Here is a 21761-nt window from a genome sequence, read left to right on the forward strand (position 1 = left end):
CAGAAGAATGAGAGGTGATCTTATCGAAACACGAAGAGGTGATCTTATCAAAATGTGAAGAAAAAAAGATTAGTGAAGACAAATGTAGATCCCTTGCAGTCAGAATCAGGTGAACTTACAATAGGGAACAAAGAAATGGCAGACCAATTGAACAAATACTTTGGTTCTGTCTTCATTAACGAAGACACAAATAACCTTCCGGAAATACTAGGGGACCGAGGGTCTAGCGAGAAGAAGGAACTGAAGGAAATCCTTATTAGTCAGGAAATTGTGTTAGGAAAATTGATGGGATTGAAGGCCGATAAATACCCAAGGCCTGATACTGCATCCCAGAGTACTTAAGGATGTTGCCCTAGAAATAGTGGATGCATTGGTGATCATTTTCCAACAGTCTATAGACTCTGGATCAGTTCGGATGGATTGGAGGGAAGCTAATGTAACCCCACTTTTTAAAAAAGGAGGGAGAGAGAAAACAGGGAATTATAGACCGGTTAGCCTGACAGCAGTAGTTGGAATCAATTATTAAAGATGTAATAGCTGCGCATTTGGAAAACAGTGACAGGATCGGTCCAAGTCAGCATGGATTTATGAAAGGGAAATCATGCTTGACAAATCTAGAGTTTTTTGAGGATGTAACTAGTAGAGTGGACAAGGGAGAACCAGTGGATGTGGTGTATTTGGATTTTCAAAATGTTTTTGACAAGGTCCCACACGAGATTAGTGAGAAAAATTAAAGCACATGGTATTGGGGGTAATGTATTGATGTGGATAGAGAACTGGTTGGCAGACAGGAAGCAAAGAGTAGGAATAAACGGGTCCTTTTCAGAATGGCAGGCAGTGACTAGTGGGGTACCGCAAGATTCAGTGCTGGGACCCCAGCTATTTACAATATACATTAATGATTTGGACGAAGAAATTGAATGTAGTATCGCCAAGTTTGCAGATGACACTAAGCTGGGTGGTAGTGTGAGCTGTAAGGAGGCTGCAGGGTGACTTGGACAGGTTAGGTAAGTGGGCAAATGCATGGCAGATGCAGTATCATGTAGATAAATGTGAGGTTATCCACTTTGGTGGCACAAAAACAGGAAGGCAGAATATTATCTGAATGGTGACAGATTAGGAAAAAAGGAGGTGCAACAAGACCTGGGTGTCATGGTACATCAGTCACTGAAAGTTGGCATGCAGGTACAGCAGGCGAAGAAGGCAAATGGCATGTTAGCCTTCATAGCGAGGGGATTTAAGTATAGGAGCAGGGAGGTCATACTGCAGTTGTACAGGGCCTTGCTGAGGCCACACCTTGAATATTGTATACAGTTTTGTTCTCCTAATCTGAGGAAGGACATTCTTGCTATTGAGGGAGTGCAGCGAAGGTTCACCAGACTGATTCCCGGGATGGCAGGACTGACATATGAAAAAAGACTGGATCGACTAGGCTTATATTCACTGGAATTTAGAAGAATGAGAGGGGATCTCATAGAAACATATAAAATTCTGACGGGATTGGACAGGTTAAATGCAGGAAGAATGCTCCCGATGTTGGGGAAGTCCAGAACCAGGGGACATAATCTAAGGATAAGGAGTAAGCCATTTAGGACTGAGATGAGGAGAAACTTCTTCACTCAGAGAGTTGTTAACCTGTGGAATTCCCTGCCGCAGAGAGTTGTTGATGCCAGTTCACTCGATATATTCAAGAGGGAGTTAGATATGGCCCTTACGGCTAAAGGGATTAAGGGGTATGGAGAGAAAGCGGGAAAGGGGTACTGAGGTGAATGATCAGCCATTATCTCATCGAGCCTGTACCACCATTCAAAAGGCCGAATGGCCTACTCCTGCACCTATTTTCTATGTTTCTAAAGTGGAAGATGCCTGTGCGTGGATTTTTTTTTTTTTTTAAATGTGTGGTGGCCGTTGCACACCAGCCACCACACGGGCTTGACAGAACTAGGTCTTGGTCCAGTGGCAAGGATTACCAAGACAACTGGAGACCTACTCTGCTGCATGGACCTAGTGCGCACACATATCACAGTGTGGACTGGCCCATGCTGCCCCTGGGTCCTCGTCCCAAACTCACGCCTCCCCTGTACCCCAAGTTCACTACTGGGTTAACTGCTCCTAGGGTTCTGTCAACGTAGGGCTCCAATCTTCTGCTGAGCCCAAAATTCTAAATCGGATAGGAAGCAGGAAGCCCTGCTGCTCTCGTCAGCGTTTTGCTACCAATCAAAAACATCCTGCTGATCATCAGAGGAAATTTTATTTATTGCAATATTATTGGTTTTAGTGAGTTTAATGTAGCTCGGAAAACATGCTCAGATGATGTGATTGGAGGTCATGGAGTGACTGGTGAGGACTCTCCGGTGAGAACTCAGCCTCGCGAGTTATACTGTATGAGGAAATGTTAACAGGCAGCTAAAATTGTGGGGTTTTACTTATAGTAAGGGTAACTGCAGCATTGTAAATGGTCCGAGTTTGAATAAAGTCTGCAACTGCATGTTGCTATGTTCGTGAGGGGAAAAGTACAAGCCAAGTTCAGCTAAATGTAGCCGAGGTGCCACCTGGTCCAGAGAATTGTTTGAAAACCAGGCCATCAAAAATCCAAGCATTTACCGGTTTTTTGCCTGTTAAAAATAAAAGGTTGCACAGCCAAAAAACAGACTGCTGGGAACCCTGCATTAAAACCTCTTTTCAGTCAATTGCTACAAGTGTGTGAGAGAAACACAAGATGAGTTCTCCTTCCCAACTGAAAGCACCTGGATTCTGCCCACAATGCAACAAAGAGTATGATTACACTGCGGCTTCAGCGCAGCTGTAAAGCAGATTCCATTTCACAATGATGCTGAGGTTGCAGTATAAAATCTGGAGCGAGGGTTCAACCAGATCCAGAAAGCAGCAGTGCTGGGGTGGAGCCGGGGGGCAGGGAATTAGTTTCATGCCACCTGGGTTCATTTGGAGCGAGCTCCAGTGCCAACTGGGTTTACAAAGTGCCTGGAGTTACCAGTCACTTTTTAAATATATATATCTGGGATCAATTTAAATGTAGGTAGGCCGGCCATTACCGCTGACACATTCTAAATATTTTTTTAAACTGTGAAAACAAGGGCAAAGGCAAACAGCGTGGGAGACCAGGAAAGTTGGAAACAGGGCAGGAAACAAGATAAATCAGGAAGTTGTGATTGGGTAATGTCAAGATGGATTTAAAAGTCCTTTAGATTGTATGAGGGAAGGAATACTGATGAAGAAAGGAGTTAAACAGTTTTGAATTACAGTAGAAGATGGTACATTGATTCTTTATTTCAATACAATAAAAATGCAGGGAGCAGAAAGAGTGCATAGAATTACTATGTTAAGCTTAAAAAGAGCAAGAGAAAAAAGTCCAGAGCAGCACTGATGGAAAATAAATAAGCAAAGTTGCAATGGAGAGACAGAGGTTAGAGTAGGAACATCTACACAAGGGAGCAACAAGTCTACTGGCAATTAATTTCCTTCAGTATACATCTCTGTGCCCAGCAACTCTGAACACTCACTCTACATGGTCAAGTAATGGAAATAGTACCACCAGGAGTTACTGAAACTAGTGCGCCTGGTGTTATAAGGTCTTTTGGTCTTATTTGGATGCATCTGTCTACAAACTGGCACATGCCTGCCAGATTCATTGAAATCACATTTTCAAAATTGGGAGACACAGAAAATGGGCGGAGATCTGGCATCATGGACCTCCACACATTTTCCCTTGGCTCTGCCCACTTTAAACCTGAAAATGAGGTGTTACTGACCAGAAAAATCTACTCTCAAGTATTATTATGGCATCAGAAAAGTAGTGAATAATAAAGTATTGCTTTGGAACAAGGAAACCAACCAGCAAAAATGCAGATCGTGCATGAAGTGATCACAGCAAAAGTCACTCCGATTGTGGAAGACAGAAAGGACAATGAAAATAGTGCAATCGAGAACCAAATAGTTTTGGAAAGCAAGTTAAAATGATATAGGTGTTTTAAGGCAAAACACACTAGAAGTTGTAATCGTAACCATAGGAAATACTTACAATAGCTCACAATCAGGAGAAAGACTAAAGGAAGAAGGAAGGCTGTCCCCCATGTCATGCTGGCAAGTTGGTCTGCATGTTTTAGGTATTGGGGTATTGGGTAACGTATCTAGGATTCCAGTAAGGAAGATTTTAAACATTTGGTTTATTGTAAAGTACAGAACAGATAATCAAACTGATGTTTGCACTGCCAAGTGATCCTGGTCTTCACAAAACATTTACAATGGGAAAGATATCTAATCCGGAGGATGTGCTTACTACTTCTTTAAAAACAATATTGTACATGACATGCAAAAGTCATTCCTGGGGTGCAAGATATGCTGCCTAATTTTTCTCACATTGGAGGAAGACAAGTCAGCATTTAAAAACAGTTTTTAACCCTTTAACCAAATTTTGCCCCTGTATTGAAACTGTCATCCCTTCCAAGATATGATTCCATGGGTGTCACACACCTTGCACAAGTGCAAATTATTCATTTGTCAGCCAGATATTTGATCATGAGGGTGTAACATAGATAAACCTGAAGTCTAGAGAAGTGCGCTTTTAGCAGGATCGCTGGATTATCTAACTAACTTTTCCCATCCCTAACCCAATGCTCACACATGGATAATGACCACTTGAGCAAGGTACTAAAAAGCAACTAGCACCCATAGAAGTAACCTAAAAAAGAAACAACACTTTCCAGAGGGGAAGCAAGAAAAAATGGTTGAGAAAAAAAATATTGGGGGGAAAATTACAGTCGGAGGCTTCCTTCGGGCAAACGCCTCTGACCGGAAATATTTTTACGAAAATGCCTGGTGGTCCCGGAGGAACGTAGGAGGCCGAGTTTCGCAGTCCAGCGTACAGGGACATATCTTTCAGATACATATTTGTATCCTGGGATCACGTGGGACTGGATCACCAGTGAACACCTTGTATTCTCATTGATAATAATGGGAACTCCGTTTGCACGAGCTCCCATTACTACCACTGAGAATATCCCCCAAAAACAAGAAACACAATACAATAAAAAAATCACATTTAATATTAATTGAAATTGAATGTAATTAAATGTTTTAAAAAAAAGTTTGATTTTTTTTTAAAACATAGGGTTAAAAATAAACTTACCTTAATGGACAGGGTTTTTAAACATAAAAATGAGTGATTAAATGTAATTTTTCTGTGTTTTAAAACTCTTAGGCTGGTAAATGTAGGCTATACTAAGCGCAAGAATTTGAAGGACATTCACCGTGCAAATATGCCCTGCGGATATCCTTCCCCCGGGATGCGTGCGATCTGTCAAAAGACATTTTGACAGATCGCAAAAGCGCATGCGCATTGCGTGCCGAGAACCGGCATTTGCGAGGCCTCTTCAGGTGCGTGAGGACATTGTATACACCCGGAGAGGCCGCAATTTTCGGCCCAGTGTTTCACTGAATTTTCTGCCCACAGTTTGACATCATATTAGCTCCACAAATATCTGTTCAACTTGTATCCACTTCATTCCCACACTTGATCAATTGGAGAGCAACACAGCAAGAAACAGAAAACAGACAAAAGACTTCCAATAAAAAGAGACAAGCATGAAAACTACAAAGTAAGTAACATATTCATACCAGTTCAGTCACAACAATGAAGGTCAACAGAAAATTCACATGGTCAGCCAGCCTAGACCTATCATTTCCTGGATTAGTCAAGGTTATACAGCTAGAATTTAACAGTTATGAAACTTTGGTCTTAAGTCTAATGCAAGATTGTGCAACACATTTTTGCACTTGTTCCTTTGCATTCTGAATCATACCTCATTATCTTAATCTTTCAATTCGTTTAATACCGACGCGATGCATGTTGTGTCAGTTGCAAGAACCTTTACTTAAAAGGATAATGGTTAATTACTACTGTGCTCTTTTACTGCTTGAAAACGTTCTAAAAATCTTGACCCAAAGGGCCACAGAAGTCAAGCAGAACTCAACAGACCAACACAAAGGGGCTATGAAAGTAATTTAAAAAAGACAAAACCAGAGCAGAAGAAGCCATAATCTGATTCTGAAAGAATGCACTGGCTAAATCCCAAACCAAATGAACCTACAAGGAAATTTACAGCAGCTGTTATTGGCCCATTACTTGTGATCGTCAGAAACTAAATGTACTGTAGCACAGAAGGTGGCACTCGATGAATGACCACTGATTGATTGTACTGATTATCTTCTTAGAAATACTGTAGTATATATTTGATTACTAAAAATATAGCTTTACTGAATGTAGCAGGACTATGAGTGGCAATACCTTCCTCACCTCCACATAAATTTTATTAATTAAATATGGCATAAGCTTACAGCAAGGCTAGCTGCTTATTCTGTAATATTGCCTGCATTAAGTTTGTTAGCATATGCAATATCAACATATTGAGCATTATGAAAACCCGATGAACTTGACTAACTAATTTTGATGATGGGCCTATTTTCTACATCTAAGAAAATTGCACTCATTGGGAGTCATTTTCACATATGCATATACTGACTAACCGTACAAATCGCTTATTAAAAGACCATTTAATGTTACAAAATACCTATTACTTCAAATGAACAGTAATGTAAAAGGCATTGCAAGAGGTCAATAGTGTGCCATTGATCTGAAGTACTTTGGGATGTTTTGCTACATTAAAAAGGCACTATATGAATGCAAGTTTTTGTTGGAATCTATAAAAGAGTGGAAAGCTCATTAACTTCCGAAAATAGTTTTCAGATTTTTTCTTTTTTTGTAGTCTATATGTATGTAGTTTAAAAAGCTACAGGCTGAGTTCTACCCACGTGCTGTTTGCGTACAAATAAAGTGCTGACTGGCTTTGTTTCTGGAATTTACGGTGTAGAATAACTGAAATGATAAAGCTTACATTAGCAAATAGACAAATGTTCACATTTTGCAATTTTCCACTTTTGAAAGTAGATCTGATTCAATAAAAACAAGTAATGCAAAATAACAAAAGCTCATCTTCCTATTCAAATTATCTTCCCTTTTCGTTCAACTATACAAATCACCATTACCTGAACTAATTGTCCATTCTTCATGTGCAAGTGGAAGACAGTTGACTATTTTCCCAATGAGAGGCATTGCAGCTGAACACCTCATCTTGTCCTCACATGCATTTTCCAGCAGCAATCATTGGCTAGCAATCAGGAGTGAGAATCCTGACCGATTTTCCCCGCCCCAATCCCAGCCTAGAAGCTAATAGCTGTACTATTACAACCTTCGCAGAGATCAGCCAGATCAGGAAACAAAAGCAGGACCTTCCTGACCTTTATGGTTCATTTCCACACCATGTAAGGCACTTACCAAATGAACCATCAGGGGAGCTAGCAAAAACATTTTCAAAAGAACAAGCTTTGTATTATTGAACCAACTAACATATTGCAGCAATGCACACCTTTTTTTTTAAGTTGGTCATTAATAAAACACTGAAATGCGTTCCAATCCAAGTACAAATGGCCCAATAATTCACTGACAAATGTAATCTGAATAAACTGGGCTCAGTCAGTATCTCCTGTACAAGATTAGGGCCCAATTTTCCCCAATATTTGCGCCATTTTTTTTGGAATAGGTTGCTTTTCCTGGCCTAACTTAAAAATCCCGAGTTTCCTCAATCAATTTGCACCAGCGTAACTCACTTAGTTAAGTTTATTTTAGGTAAGTTTTTTTTCTCAAAAGGGGGTGTTACCAGCCATCTAGATACGCCAATTCTGGCCATTTAGGCAACTGTGGCCAGCTGATAGTTACTCCATTCTACTTAGGCCAGTGTATGTGGCCTCTCGAGAAAACACTTGGAAAGTTAAATAAATCACGCAGGAAAGTAACTCGGAGGCCATTTGGCTTGTGTTAGGGGCGGGAAGCGGAGCAGACCGGGACCTGCACGAAATTGGGGGCCACAGAGCGGTGGAAAGGCACCGGAGAGGCTCAGGGTGAAGCGAGCAAGCTGGCCGGCACGAAATCGGGGGCCACAGAACGGCAGGAAAGCACTGGAGAGGCTCGGCGGGTGAGGGTACTCACCGCAGCTGACCAGGAAGGCACCTCACTCGGAGCTCCACTGTGCATGCGCGGCTATTTCAGCGACGTCAAGAACGTCAGTTTTTTCCCCCGCGCATGCGCAGAAAGCCCGGTTCCTTTTTCCAGCACAGACCGCAGGCTCCACCCCCCCGAGGCGACTGGCCATGCCGTGGTTGCAGATTAGAGGCCAAACATCGGGGAAACTTAGGAGATTTTTTTCTGGAGCATCTATTTACCTAATTAATCAGCGCAACTCGGGCAATACACCAGAAAATGGGCTCGGGGAAAATTGAGCCCTTAGAATGTACACGTGTGAATATTTGAACTCTTTACAGTATTTCAATAATATATCCAATACTACATTACTAAAGTGGTTGGTTTAATCTAAACCTGTATTTACAGCAATGGATACACATTGAACACAGGAATCAGTTTATTTTTAAGCCAACTCTCCATTTATAAACAAAAGTTATTATAGGTACAAGAAAGTAAACCAATTCAAAAACTGGAGTGGCAGAGGATGTAATTCTTCAAGGTCATCTCTTTTATCTTTACAGTTTATTAACAGAATTTCCTTTAAATTTTGCTTTACACTATAGATTTACACCTATATAAAATATTACATGCTACATTGCTAGATTAATAAAAAAATTTGGGTTTCAAAAAGTTAGAGAGTGCCATTTCCTACACATTCCTCCAATCTGAGAATATCACATCACATCCCATGAGCTGAAATTGGATTTCAAAGGTAGCAGTGTGAACATGACCTCCAAACCCAAAGTAAACTTGGAAATGATTTTCTCCAACTTCAATCAATGGACAGTGAATGCAACCAAAGAAAATACTGAGTCTTTATGTAAGTACTTGATTATACTCCTGAAAATCTGGCCAGGTGCAAGGGTTCAAAACTCTCACTATTACTGTTATTATATGTTGCACAAAATCCTGTGCGTAGACAAAGAGAAATAACTGTTGTAACTTCTAGAGAAGAGTTCTCATCTCAGCCACGCTTTTTTCTTTCATGTCAAAAATAGATATGAGGAAAGACTTCTGCAGCAGTACCTCCCAAACCGTGACCTCTACCACCTAGAAGGACAAGGGCAGCAAGCACATGGGAACACCACCATCTCCACGTTCATAGAAACATAGAAAATAGGTGCAGGAGTAGGCCATTCAGCCCTTCAAGCCTGCACCGCCATTCAATGAGTTCATGGCTGAACATGCAACTTCAGTACCCCATTCCTGCTTTCTCGTCGTATCCCTTGATCCCCCTAGTAGTAAGGACTACATCTAACTACTTTTTAAATATATTTAGTGAATTGGCCTCAACAACTTTCTGTGGTAGAGAATTTCACAGGTTCACCACTCTCTGGGTGAAGAAGTTTCTCCTCATCTTGGTCTTAAATGGCTTACCCCTTATCCTTAGACTGTGACCCCTGGTTCTGGACTTCCCCAACATTGGGAACATTCTTCCTGCATCTAACCTGTCTAAACCCGTCAGAATTTTAAACGTTTCTATGAGATCCCCTCTCATTCTTCTGAACTCCAGTGAATACAAGCCCAGTTGATCCAGTCTTTCTTGATATGTCAGTCCCGCCATCCCGGGAATCAGTCTGGTGAACCTTCGCTGCACTGCCTCAATAGCAAGAATGTCCTTTCTCAAGTTAGGAGACCAAAACTGTACACAATACGCCAGGTGTGGCCTCACCAAGGCCCTGTACAACTGTAGCAACACCTCCCTGCCCCTGTACTCAAATCCTCTCCACGTCACACATCATCCTGATTTGGAAGCATTCACCATTCCTTCATCGTCGCTGGATCAAAATCCTGGAACTCCCTCCCCAAAAGCACTGTGGGAGTACCATCACCACTCGGACTGCCACGGTTCAAGAAGGTGGCTCACCACCACCTTCTCAAAGGCAATTAGGGATGGGCAATAAATGCTGGCCTTGCTAGCAACGTCCACATCCCGTGAACGAATTTTTAAAAAAGTCATTTAGCCCATTTTACATTGTTGAAACTGCCAATTTTCACTTTAAGTAGGATGTTACAGATAACAAAGTAAGGTTTACGATGTTGATTCCCAAGCTATAAAGGGGTATAAAAGTAGGGAAGTTCTGCTACAACTGTACAGGGCATTGGTGAGACCACACCTGGAGTACTGCATGCAGTTTTGGTCTCCTTATTTAAGGAGGTATATGCAACTATGCATTGGAGGCAGTTCAGAGAAGGTTCACGAGATTGATTCCTGAGACGAAGGGGTTGTCTTTAGAAGGTTGAGCCTATACTCAATGAAGTTTAGAAGAATGAGAGGTGATCTTATTGAAATGTAAAAGATTCTGAGGGGGCTTGACGAGGTAGATGCGGAGAGGATGTTTCCTCTCGTGGCGGAATCTAGAACTAGGGGGCATAGTTTCAGAAGAAGGGGACGTCCATTTATAGTGGAAATGAGGAGGAATTTCTTCTCTGAGGGTTGTAAATCTTTGAAATTCTCGAACCCAGAGTGCTGTGGAGGCCGATTCATTGAATATATTTAAGGCAGAGATCGACAGATTTTTGAATGATAAGGGAGTAAATGGGGAGCGGGCACGGAAGTGGAGTTGAGGCCAAGATCAGATCAGCCATGATCTTACTGAATGGCGGGACAGGCTCGAGGGGCCAAATGGCCTACTCCTGATCCTATTTCTTATGTTCTTATAAGACATTCGTCCATCTGTCTGATCTGGAATTGGGACCAAGTCTCAGAAATTAATCCATCCATTTACTTTCACTTTAAGGGAGTTTTGCACACTCTTAAAATGACATAATCTATATGGTTAAGTTAAATCAATCTACAGGGAAACAAAAACACTTTTGGAAATCCTCTGAAATTATAACTTCCCTTCCTATTGCCTAAGTGAAGAAATAACATTTTTAAAAAAACAAGGAACACCTAAAAGGGTATATCCTTATACACCGGCAATTACCTCAACCTAAAGGGTCTTTTCTAGACCACATATTTTATGTACTTATGCAACTTGTAATGTATGCACATGAGTATGCTCCACATTGAGAGTGGCTTAGCCAGACATGTGATGTTCACAAGACTCAATAAAACCCCAGTCAATTGAGTCTAGATCATGCACGATGAGGTATGCAGTTGTGAGCCTAGAGGATGAACTGATAATATGTAGTTTGATTGTTAAATCTTTGTTAATAAACCAACTAATTCTTAATAGCAATGTGTTGCTATGAATTCTTAAGCAAAGAACCAATGAAGCAAATACATTACACAACCCTTATAGAACCTATTCTTGCTTTGGGTTTACCTAAAATTAGCCAGATATTTGCCTTTTCTAATCAGAAAAAGCATTCTCCTGAATCATCATCATAGGCAGTCCCTCGAAGCAAGGATGACTTGCTTCCACGCCAAAAAGGGATGAGTTCACAGGTGTTTCAATGAAGGACCTAATATTCGAGATCCCGAACTACATGTGAGGTGATTTTCCTAGTAATGGAGTCCACTATGCAGACACTGCATTGTATAATCAGATATAACTTTATGGAACAAGTATTTTAATAGACTTTGTCTGCTACCCTCTCGCAAACAGATATTAGACCTGTCAAGCTTTCTGGGCTTCAATTGCTAGGCAACTATTCAACAGAGAATGGAATGGGGAACCTGCATGATCTTACGAGAGTACGCACTGCATAATATACATCCAGTTCAACCTCCAATCCACAAGCTAAATCCAGCCTGTTTCCCAAATTCAAAATATGTGAAAGATCACCTCTTAATTTGAAAAAAATTGTATCAGAAATCTCGCCAGCTGAAATGGCTGATCTGCCAGCAGGGAATGAAACAGGCAGATGCAGTGCCAGCTCTCAGCAGGCTGGGATTCAACCTGCCACTCTTGGCAGAGTGACTGTCCCCCTCCAGTAGAAATCTGCAATGTCAAGGATTACAGAGACAGCCCCGAATTGAAGGGGAAGAGCAGTACTTCTGGGAATGGAAGGTGCATGTAAACCTCCTACATTCCCACCAGGAAAGCAGGCAGCTCTATCTACCCGTTTCATTCACTCCCAGTAATTCAACTGTTTCTGCCGTTATGCTTTTTCAGATGTGAGGACTTGCAATCCAACCCACCCTACAACAACACAGAGGAGCCCTTAAGGAGGCTCATACGGGACTCTTGTGGGTTGCTCCGAACCTCAAATAGGTTACAGAAGGCCAATCACAAGACTACAGTATCTCCCAGCATATGGTATAGTCTCCACCATCCATTCCCATCAAGCCCCAAATGCAGTGATCATCAATGCCGTTGCCTACAACTTGCCTGCCCACCTAAGTCTTAATGCTACTGCGGCTAACTCACCCAGAGTCTTGATAAAGTGTCTTGGCCCATCCACAGTTATAGAAATAAATAGCAAAGTATGGCCAAAACTGAAGAATAAAAAGGTAAAGGAAAAGGTGAAAAGGAGTAAGAGAACGGGGAAAAGAGATGAGAAAAAAAAAATGAGAGCAGATAAAGGGAAGATAGACAGAAATGAGTGGGGAGAGACGCACGCACGCAGAGAGAGAGAGGAATAAAAGTGGGGGGGGGGGGGGGGAAGGGGAAATGGGGGAAAGAGACAGATATAATAAAAGCAAAAAAGAGAGAAGTGACATGGTCCAACGACTCAAAGAACAAGCGATCTTGCCTTTACATTCACGCCCTCGGGATGTCCTCTAACACTTCACAGCCAATGAATTACTTTTGAAGCTGGTCATTGTTGCTGTTCAGGCAAATGCAGTAGCCATTTTGCACACAGCAAGGTCTCACAAACAGCAATGAGATGAGATGCTGGTTGAGAGATGAAAGTTGGCCAGAATACCAAGAGAACCCCCCCGCCCCCCTGCTGTTCTTTGTATAATGCCATGGGATGTGCATCCACTTAGCTTGCAGACAGGGCCTTGAATTAAGGTCTCCAAAAGGCAGCAATCCAACATGGCAGTACTCCCTCAGTACTGCATTTAAATGTTAGTCTAGATTATGTACTCAAGTCGCAGAATGGAACTATAACTCAGTGCTATCTCTGAGCCAAGATGACACTTGACGAAGGTGCTAGCTGGGGACCAGTGCAAATGGACATATTTAATTATTATTCTGCTTAGCACAACCCATTCACTAATAGTGACATACAGCTCTAAAAGGTTGGACACCCCGATTTACAGTAACATGGTATGTGGAACACAAGACTGCAAGTTTGTTGTAACTAGTGAAATAGAACTCATTTTTATCAGCAAAGCGGTTAAGTAATAATTAAAATAGAACAGAAGTACAACTGTATGACCAATTTATGTTTCAACTATTGCTACTATTGTAAATTATTATTGTAAATTCTAAAATATATATTTTGAAAGTATGCATCTTAAAATTAACCTCTTCAGCTAGAACTTTTATTTTTGCATGACTGGTTTGTGATCAGTTGTTTACAATGGCCTAGAAATCCCGGCCTCCCCAGGTCCACATGGACCCGGAAAGGCATTGCAAAAGCCGGCTTTCAGCGCACAATGTGCATGTGCTGAAAATCGGCTTTTCCGATCGGTCAAGCTCCAGCTTGATAGATCCTCCGTATCTCCATAGCCTGGACAGTCGCATGGGCAAGATTGCGGTATTTACCCATATCTTGCCCAGCGGATGTCCTGAAAACTCTTGCGTCTGATAAAAGCAGGCGAATAACCTATTTTTACAGGCTAAGAGTTTTAAAACATACAAAAACATAAAATAAAATTTTAAAAACACGTTATTGTTAAAAACCCTGCTCACTATGGTAAGTTTATTTTAAACTATAATTAAAAAATTTTTTTTTTTTTTTAAATAAGACATAAATAACTAATTTAAATGAATCTTAAATATGTGGTCTTTTTTTTTGTGTTTTGGGGGGCTGTTTCTCAATCATAATAATGGGAACTCCAATTTACGGAGTTCCCATTATTATGAATGAGAAAATATTGTACCTTGATTGGCTGCCCAGAGCCATGTGACTCCAACTCCAGCTTACAGACGTCCCGACGTACGCAGTGAGTGGAAGCCTCAGGACCAGGATCTTTCGTGGGCGCAGCAGGAACAGGTAAGTGCGCATCTTTTTACCTTTTTCAGTCGATCGCCAGCAGGAAGACCTTGACCGGGATTTTTAGGCCAATATCACTTTTCTGCAAGCCATTTCTAACAACTTTGTTCCATCTCCCGTTTTAAAGCCATTGATTGACCTTTTCGGCACTGGTCACTATCCAATACCCCTTTGTCAAGTGACCACTGTTCATATACGGTAGGCAAGGGGCGCCAATAGATAGTTAGAACAAGGGACATCACAGCGGATCCCAATACCATCCTCACCAGATGTCCAAACAATCACACTTCCAGCATGGATTTCTGGATTGCAATCAAGAGTAGGAACTGATTTTCCCTCTGCCTAAGGCAAAGGGATCAAAGGCAATTGTAGTGCTCCTACTGTCAAAAAAAAGACTTGCATTTATTTAGTGCCTTTTTCGACCAATAGACGTCCCAAAGTGCTTTACAGCCAATAAAATAATTTTTGAAGTGTAGTCGCTGTTGTAATGTGGAAATGTGGCAGCCAATTTGCCGACAGCAAACTCCCACTATCAAAAATGTGATAATCACCAGAAAATCTGTTTTTATAGTGATGCTGATTAAGGGATAAATATTGGCCAGGACACAAGGGATAAATCCCCTGCTCTTCTTCAAAGTAGTGCCATAAGACTGTTCACGTCGAGCCGAGGGGGTAGATGGGGCCTCGGTTTTACATCTCATCTGAAAGACGGCACTTCCAACAGTGCAGCTCTCTCTCAGTACTGCAGTGGAGTATCAGCCTAGATTTTTGTGCTCAAGTCTCTGGAGTGGGAGTTGAACCCTTCTGACTCAGTCATCCCAGCTGAGGTCAGCAAACTCAGCATAAAACAAGATTTAGAATGGGACTTTACTGGTCTGTATGGCTCAGCTGCTCAATTTTAACTAGTTAGGCACTTTGCGAGACCCTGTCAACCAGTGACTGATAAAAGCAGTCGTAAACAGGAACAGTTGAAGACATCAAACATCACACAGACCGTAGAGGTATCAATATGTCTTCAACTCAGGAATGCACTCCCCATTAGAAATAGCTTTTACAAAGGGGCCACTTTATTAGTACCTACTTCACTTCCTAGACAAGCTATCAGTCACTGCTTCATGATAACGGGTGAACAAAGTTGCTGGTCATTTGTACTAACAAAATGGAACTTGTGAAGTGGCATTACAACCACTTTTAGTTCAAAATGTGAGTTATCAAAAACCAAAATAGTTTGTAGTTCAAATGAGGAAAAATTGAAAACTAATTCCATCTTTCAGCAACACTTGGGAAAACAAAACATATTTTTGCATCCACTGTCACTGAAAAACACTGCAGGCGTCTGCAGGAATTTATAATGCTTTAGGGATTTTTGGCTTTGCATTCCAACAACAGCACAAAGAATGGAAATCCGAACTGTAGCAAATTCCACAGAAGAGCCATTTCCTACTGTTTGCTGAGGTTGGGTCTTTCTGCTTTTGTTTGTACCCAATTCCTTAATCTATCATATCAAACACTGCCTCAGGCACCGATGTTCACCTGGACGCACAAATTTATTTCAAACCCTCTCAACTCAGGTTTTCAATGTCTAGATTAGTTGGTTTCTAGACAGCACGAAACTGCAGAAACCATCCATAGAACAGTACTTCCAAAGCACCAATACATCAAGATTTAAATCATGGAAAGTCAGTCACTCTTCAGAAACTTGATAAAAATGCAAGTATTTCACGACCAAACAAACTGAACATTCCCTCTAAATTATCTCTAGCCATAACTTGCATGAATTAATACTGCTCACAAATTTCCATCAGGTTTCTGATTTACAAATGATTCAAACAAATCTAAAATTTGGAATACAACTCAGTTCTATTTTAACAATTAACATCCCATTCTCAGCAAGATTCTAACCCCAGAACCAGTCAAGTTACCACCAAGCTGATGAATAATCGAACTGCAGTATGTCACTCAATAATCTTTCAAGGGTAGCATTAATTTATACAGGTATTACAATGTTTTCATTCTTCATGACACAGGAATCAAAGATAAGATTATTTAGTCTAATTTTAACATTAGACTAAATGTGTTTTTATTACCTTGTGCAATGGACATACAACAGAAATTATAAATCAAAGTTCACGACATCCACTTCACTTTGAAATAGGCCTAGAATTCCATTCATTTGCCTTTTTGATTCTAGCCTTGGTCAGTTGCAGCACTCTCACTTCGGAGGCAGAAGGCTGAGGGTTCAAATCCCAGTCCAGAGACTTGAACACATAATCTAGACTTATACTCCTGCAGTACTGAGGGAGGGTGCACTGTTGAAGGTGTTGTCTTTAAGTTGAGACATTTAACTGAGTCTGCCCTCTTCGATGGATATAAAAAAATCCCACAGCACTTTTTTTTTAAATAAAAGAGGAGTTTTCTCAGGGTCCTGGCCAACATTTATCCCTCATCCAACTTCACTATAACAGATTTGATCATTTTTCTCATTGCTGTTTGTGGGATCTTGATGTGTGCAAATTGTCTACCCCATTTTCCTACATTACAAGAGTGATTACACTTCAAAAGTACTTCATTGACTGAGGTGTATTGGGATGTCCTGAGGTTGTGAAAGATGCTATATAAATGCAAGTTCCTGCTTTATTTTATCTAGTGGTGATCACATTATTAGCTTGAGATTACAGAATCATGAAGTGGGGTCTGGATTTTCAAACTCAAGAATAAGGGTCTGTGTGGTCATCAACTTTCTGACAATCACCAGATTACTGCTCTTGTTGAAATTTTAACACTTTATTACTGTTGCTTTATATACCAATAAAAATGTCTTCTGTAACGATGGCACTATTCTTACTTGGGTTGCTGATGCTATCTTTTAGGTCAGGGGCTCTGAGGAGCATGTCAAGATTTACAAGAGAGACTCCGCCCTCCCCCCCCCAAAACAGAAAAAATTGAAAGCCACCAATGTATGCACTTGGTTGTAAATCTGTACGTTGTTCCGATCACATTTAAAATTTGAAATTTTAAAAATCTCAAAGAGCAATTTACTACATGCAGAAATGGGACTCAACTGTTTACATTGTTCCTTTTCTGGGCTGGAGAAATTGATTGGCATCACATTATCAATTATCACATCGCTGAAAGGGTACTTATGCTATTAATTATAAGCCCTAACTTTCTGTGGTGAGTTTAATGGGCAATTAATGTGCACAGCCAGTAAGTTCTTAAAAATAAAAGGAGACCAAGGGCAAGATGGCATTTGTGCGAAGCAAGCGGCAGAGCTGTGTAAATCAACCAGCGAGTTCTGGAAATTCACAACTCATGGCGTATCTCTTCTTCCGCTGAACTTGCTGGCTGATTAGCACATTAATAACGGTGTGCACATTATCATGTCATTATTTTTCCAGGAAGATCTGCCCCATTATCAACTGAAGCTTTAGTGTTATCTGCAACTCATTCAAATAAACTGACCGTGCAACTGATTGATAGTATGAAACAAAAAAAAAGGAGCTTTTATGATGAGTATAAAACATATGCAATTGCTGGTTTCAGTTTGCAAAAAAGAAAGCCAAATATAACTCACTGAAAAACAGACTATCCAATTGTCTACAATCTTTTAGTAAGTGCTTTTGGTAACCAATAGAATGGACTATGTACATATGACAATTATGCTAAAATTTCTTGATTTGAAGTGTGACAGTAACAATGCAAATTTCTTTGTACCAAATTAAGTCATCTATAGCTTTTGCTCAAATTACCCTTTCAAAAAACAGGATTCATGGCATTTCTGCTATTCTGGCAATAACAGCAGCTCTAGCACATAACTGATTTCATTTTCCGTGTTTGGATCTACCCTGGCAGTGCTCCAAATTATTCCACTTGAAAAACATGCAACAGCATATCACATTTTATAACCTTGTAAAGCTACAAATCTTGCATATTTAATGGTTGGTTCTACCACGACAGTTTTCACATCATGACATTCATAATGCATATATCAAAAATGCTTTTTTTAAACATTTTGTGGCAGCAATCTCAAAACATGATAATTACTGACCACACCACCCCATCACCTTGCAAGATGTGCTTTAAAAAAAAAGTAATATCAAAACTTTCACCTATAAATGGATATTCTGTAATGAAAAAAAGGCTGTAGTTTAATGCAGCATTGCTGGCAGAGCAAAGGATTTCAGGGATACATCTGTTCTCCCATACCTTCACAACAAAAATGCCTATCACTCCTTTGGAACACTACTGTGTATCTAAAAAGACACTTGGATCGCAAAGTAAAACTGTCATTTATTTGTGTAAAACCAACTCTGTACCACATTTCTGAGTGGAAGGTGGACCAGACTGAGACATAATGTGAAAAGGGAGAGCTCACGTGACCATTTTTGTACCAAATACTCTCATCATTCACGCCCAGCCAGACAATGTATTACCTGGTCCTAAGATCATTATTAGAGGCAGAATGAGATACATTTTACACAGATACATAACCAGGAATGTTAAACTTCAGTGAAACAGTATCATTTTCATCGTGTTGGTTGTATAATACCAAGTTTTGTCATTAAAGAGTAGATTTAATTAAAATAAAATCCAGAACAGAATTTGTTCAGCATTTGCGTGCTATTAGAAAGAAAGGAAAGACTTGCATTTATATAGCGCCTTTCACGAACACCAGAAGTCCCAAAGCACTTTACAGCCAATGAAGCACTTTCTGAAGTGTACTCACTGTTATAATGTAGGAAATTAGTCAGCTAATTTGTGCATAGAAAGCTCCCACAGACAGCAATGCGATAATGACCAGAAAATCTGTTTTAATTATGTTGATTGATGGATAAATATTGGCCAGTACACTGGGGATAACTCCCCTGCTCTTCAAATAGTGCCATAGGATCTTTTACATCCACCTGAGAGGGCAGATGGGGCCTTGGTTTAATGTCTCATCCGAAAGATGGCACCTTCGACAGTGAGCCCTTGAAATACATTGTCAGCTTTTGCACTGACTCTCTGCATACCTTCAAAAGGGAGCTGGAGCTGGAGCTGGGGCAGAGGTCGTTTCTTATAAAGGCAAGTGATTTAACGTAAGCATTGTCAATGTGGTCTCCTGAACTAGTTTTAAATTTTCCTAATATTTCTCCCCACTCTGATTTTTGGCCCTGGGTTTCTTTATCTGATTTGTTTTGCTTCTCCCAGGAGATTGCATGATTGCTAGGGGTTAGGAAATGTCTGGTCACAATTCTCCAGGTATCATGAATGTGGGGCAGGTTTGATGGACAGATGGCCTTTCCTGCCATCATTTTTGTATGTTCATACATTAAATATACCTGCAGGTGGTTGTACAAAAAGGTGAGATCCTTTTCAGTGAGCTCACTCCTCCTATATCCTGATCTAACAATGTTTAAGACAGCCTCATCCTTTAGAGTCAATAAGTTAAACAGAATATAAATGAATTCTGTCAGATACTTGCCTATTAAATCTAGTCCTTAGTGTTTCATATTAATGGATAAAGGGCTAAAACAAAAACCAATAACTTATAATAAAAGAGCAAAGAATATGATCAGCTCAGCTGAAGGAAGCAACCAAACATGAAATGAGCATGTGAAGCAATCATGTGTCTCCTAATGAATTCCAGCAAAGAAGTTTTGGTTGATGATTGGCAGATCTTTTTTTAAATCACCACCTCAATTTTCCTCCTCCCTTCTAATCAGTAAAAAATTAACATGGCCCACAAAACTGCCTCAGTCAAACGCACATTAACCTTTTACTCTCGCCAGAATATGAGCATCTATTGAATGAATACATTTTTAGTGAAACAGATTCTAGTCTCCCAGAGGATAAGGGGTTAAGAGCAATACAGAGGGAAACACTTCCCTCCCACCCCACCAAAAAAGGCAAAATTGTAGACATCAGATTTATGACATGGCTTGACAATTCGTTTTCTTAACAGACAGCTTGTTTTTATGCTGCAATATCAACAGGAGCTTTGTGCCGTCCCCCTCCCCCCTCCCCCTCGTTTGCAGATTCGGTATAAGTATCTGTATTCCACTGTGGAACAAAAGTCCAGCAATCCTGGCAATGTGCATCAGCATTTCGTTGCAAGAATGCTTCCTGAACCAATAATGTTTCCATTACGTTTCCCGATTCTCCCACCCCCCAAAAGTAAAGTGGGACTCTGCAAGAATGCCAGCAAGGATGCCTGGAAAAATATTCTGCTGATTTTTAAGTACGTTTTATTAAGTATATAACCATCCGTGTATGATCAAAAGTGTCTGCGTCTGAAACTTGTTTTTTTCCCTTCCAAGCCCCGTTATTTTAACATTCTTGAAAAGCTGCCACTTTTTACTTTTGGACTGATCTCGCTCCAGTCACCGATAGTTTCCAGGTTATGCGCAGAACATTACATGTTACACCAAGTAGAAAGCGTGCTCAGTTGGTCAACGGGTCGAATCGGAGTCAATGGGAGATGAGTGTCCAACTGCAGGAAAACTTCAGCAGGCGTCTTTTAATAAGATGTTCGACCTTTGTCTTGCTTTGTATTTCCAACTGAAGCTGAAGTTTATATAAGATTGCGTTTGTCGGCCTTTGGATTTAAAATTTGGCTTTAGATTACAAGATAACACCCCAAATAACTACACAGTTTTGCATAAGGCGAGATGTGCCGCGTTTAAAGTTTACTCAGCAACTTTGGCTCCTTAATCACATCACATGCATCACCGTGTCAAGAATAATTCTGCAGTCTCTCCAAGAGATCAGTTTTTTACTAACTGTATTCCACCTCTCCAAGAACAATTAAACGGTTTAAGTATAGAAAGTGTTTGGAACTGAGTAAAGGGAAAGACAAAACCTCCCAATTTACAGTTCAGTGCGGAATGCATCCACATCTAAAATTGGGAATTCAACAGGTGCATAAAAAAATCAAATCCCTGCACCTAGAGAAATGCTTACAATCTAACGTCAAAGTCTTCCATTAACCGACACAAATTAGGTAGCGCGTCTACTCTCAAAAAGCAAAGATCAATTCAGTAGTGGCTTAAAATCCGAACTTGCTCGAAGTTACATCTGATCTCTTAAGCACTGCAACAAAATCTGTGCCCCGCCTCCCCTCCCCTCCCTCGAAGAGCGTGTTGCCCTGTGTACACATACTCACAGGATGGTAGTTTGCGGAGCTACAGCAGGTATATTCTCCAGCATTAAATGCATGCACCTCACCGTGGTGCGAAAACAAAGGCACCGGCTTGGGCAAGCAGCGGTCCACGATGGGAAAGCGGCGAAAAAGAGCCATGCTATTGACAGCACCGAGCAATTTTTCCGGGGCATTGTCGCCGCTCTCGCTGCGAGCGGCCGCAGCTTTTGCAGTAACGATCTGTGGAGGAGGAGGAGAGAGAAAAGTCGGCGGCGGCGCCAGCCCCAGTACAGAATCCTCCCCTCCCGCTCAACCCAACCCGGCTCCCCGGGCATTGTGACGTCAGCTGATTGACACCGGCACCGAGCAGCCGGCGCGCCGCGTAGCCAATCAGAGGGGCGGGAGAGCGCTGGCAGGTTAGGTTGTCACCCGCCCCGGGGCCAAATCCAGGGCTCTCGGTCTTTGCACCAATTTAGGGGCGGGATCAGG

At 41.0% G+C, this 21761-nt stretch overlaps 1 protein-coding gene across 2 annotated transcripts in view; it reads right to left on the reverse strand.

Annotated features, from left to right (window-relative positions):
• LOC139267116 (peroxidasin homolog) overlaps positions 1–21547 on the reverse strand; it is a 324156-nt gene extending 302609 nt beyond the window's left edge. For both annotated transcript variants that reach the window (XM_070884937.1, XM_070884936.1), the window contains exon 1: positions 21297–21547. In XM_070884937.1, the coding sequence (XP_070741038.1) occupies positions 21297–21466 (170 nt within the window). In that variant the 5' untranslated portion in view covers positions 21467–21547. The remainder of the gene's footprint in view (positions 1–21296) is intronic.
• Positions 21548–21761: the final 214 nt, after the last annotated feature.

The sequence above is a fragment of the Pristiophorus japonicus genome, chromosome 7, assembly GCF_044704955.1.
Source record: "Pristiophorus japonicus isolate sPriJap1 chromosome 7, sPriJap1.hap1, whole genome shotgun sequence".
NCBI lineage: Eukaryota > Metazoa > Chordata > Chondrichthyes > Pristiophoridae > Pristiophorus > Pristiophorus japonicus.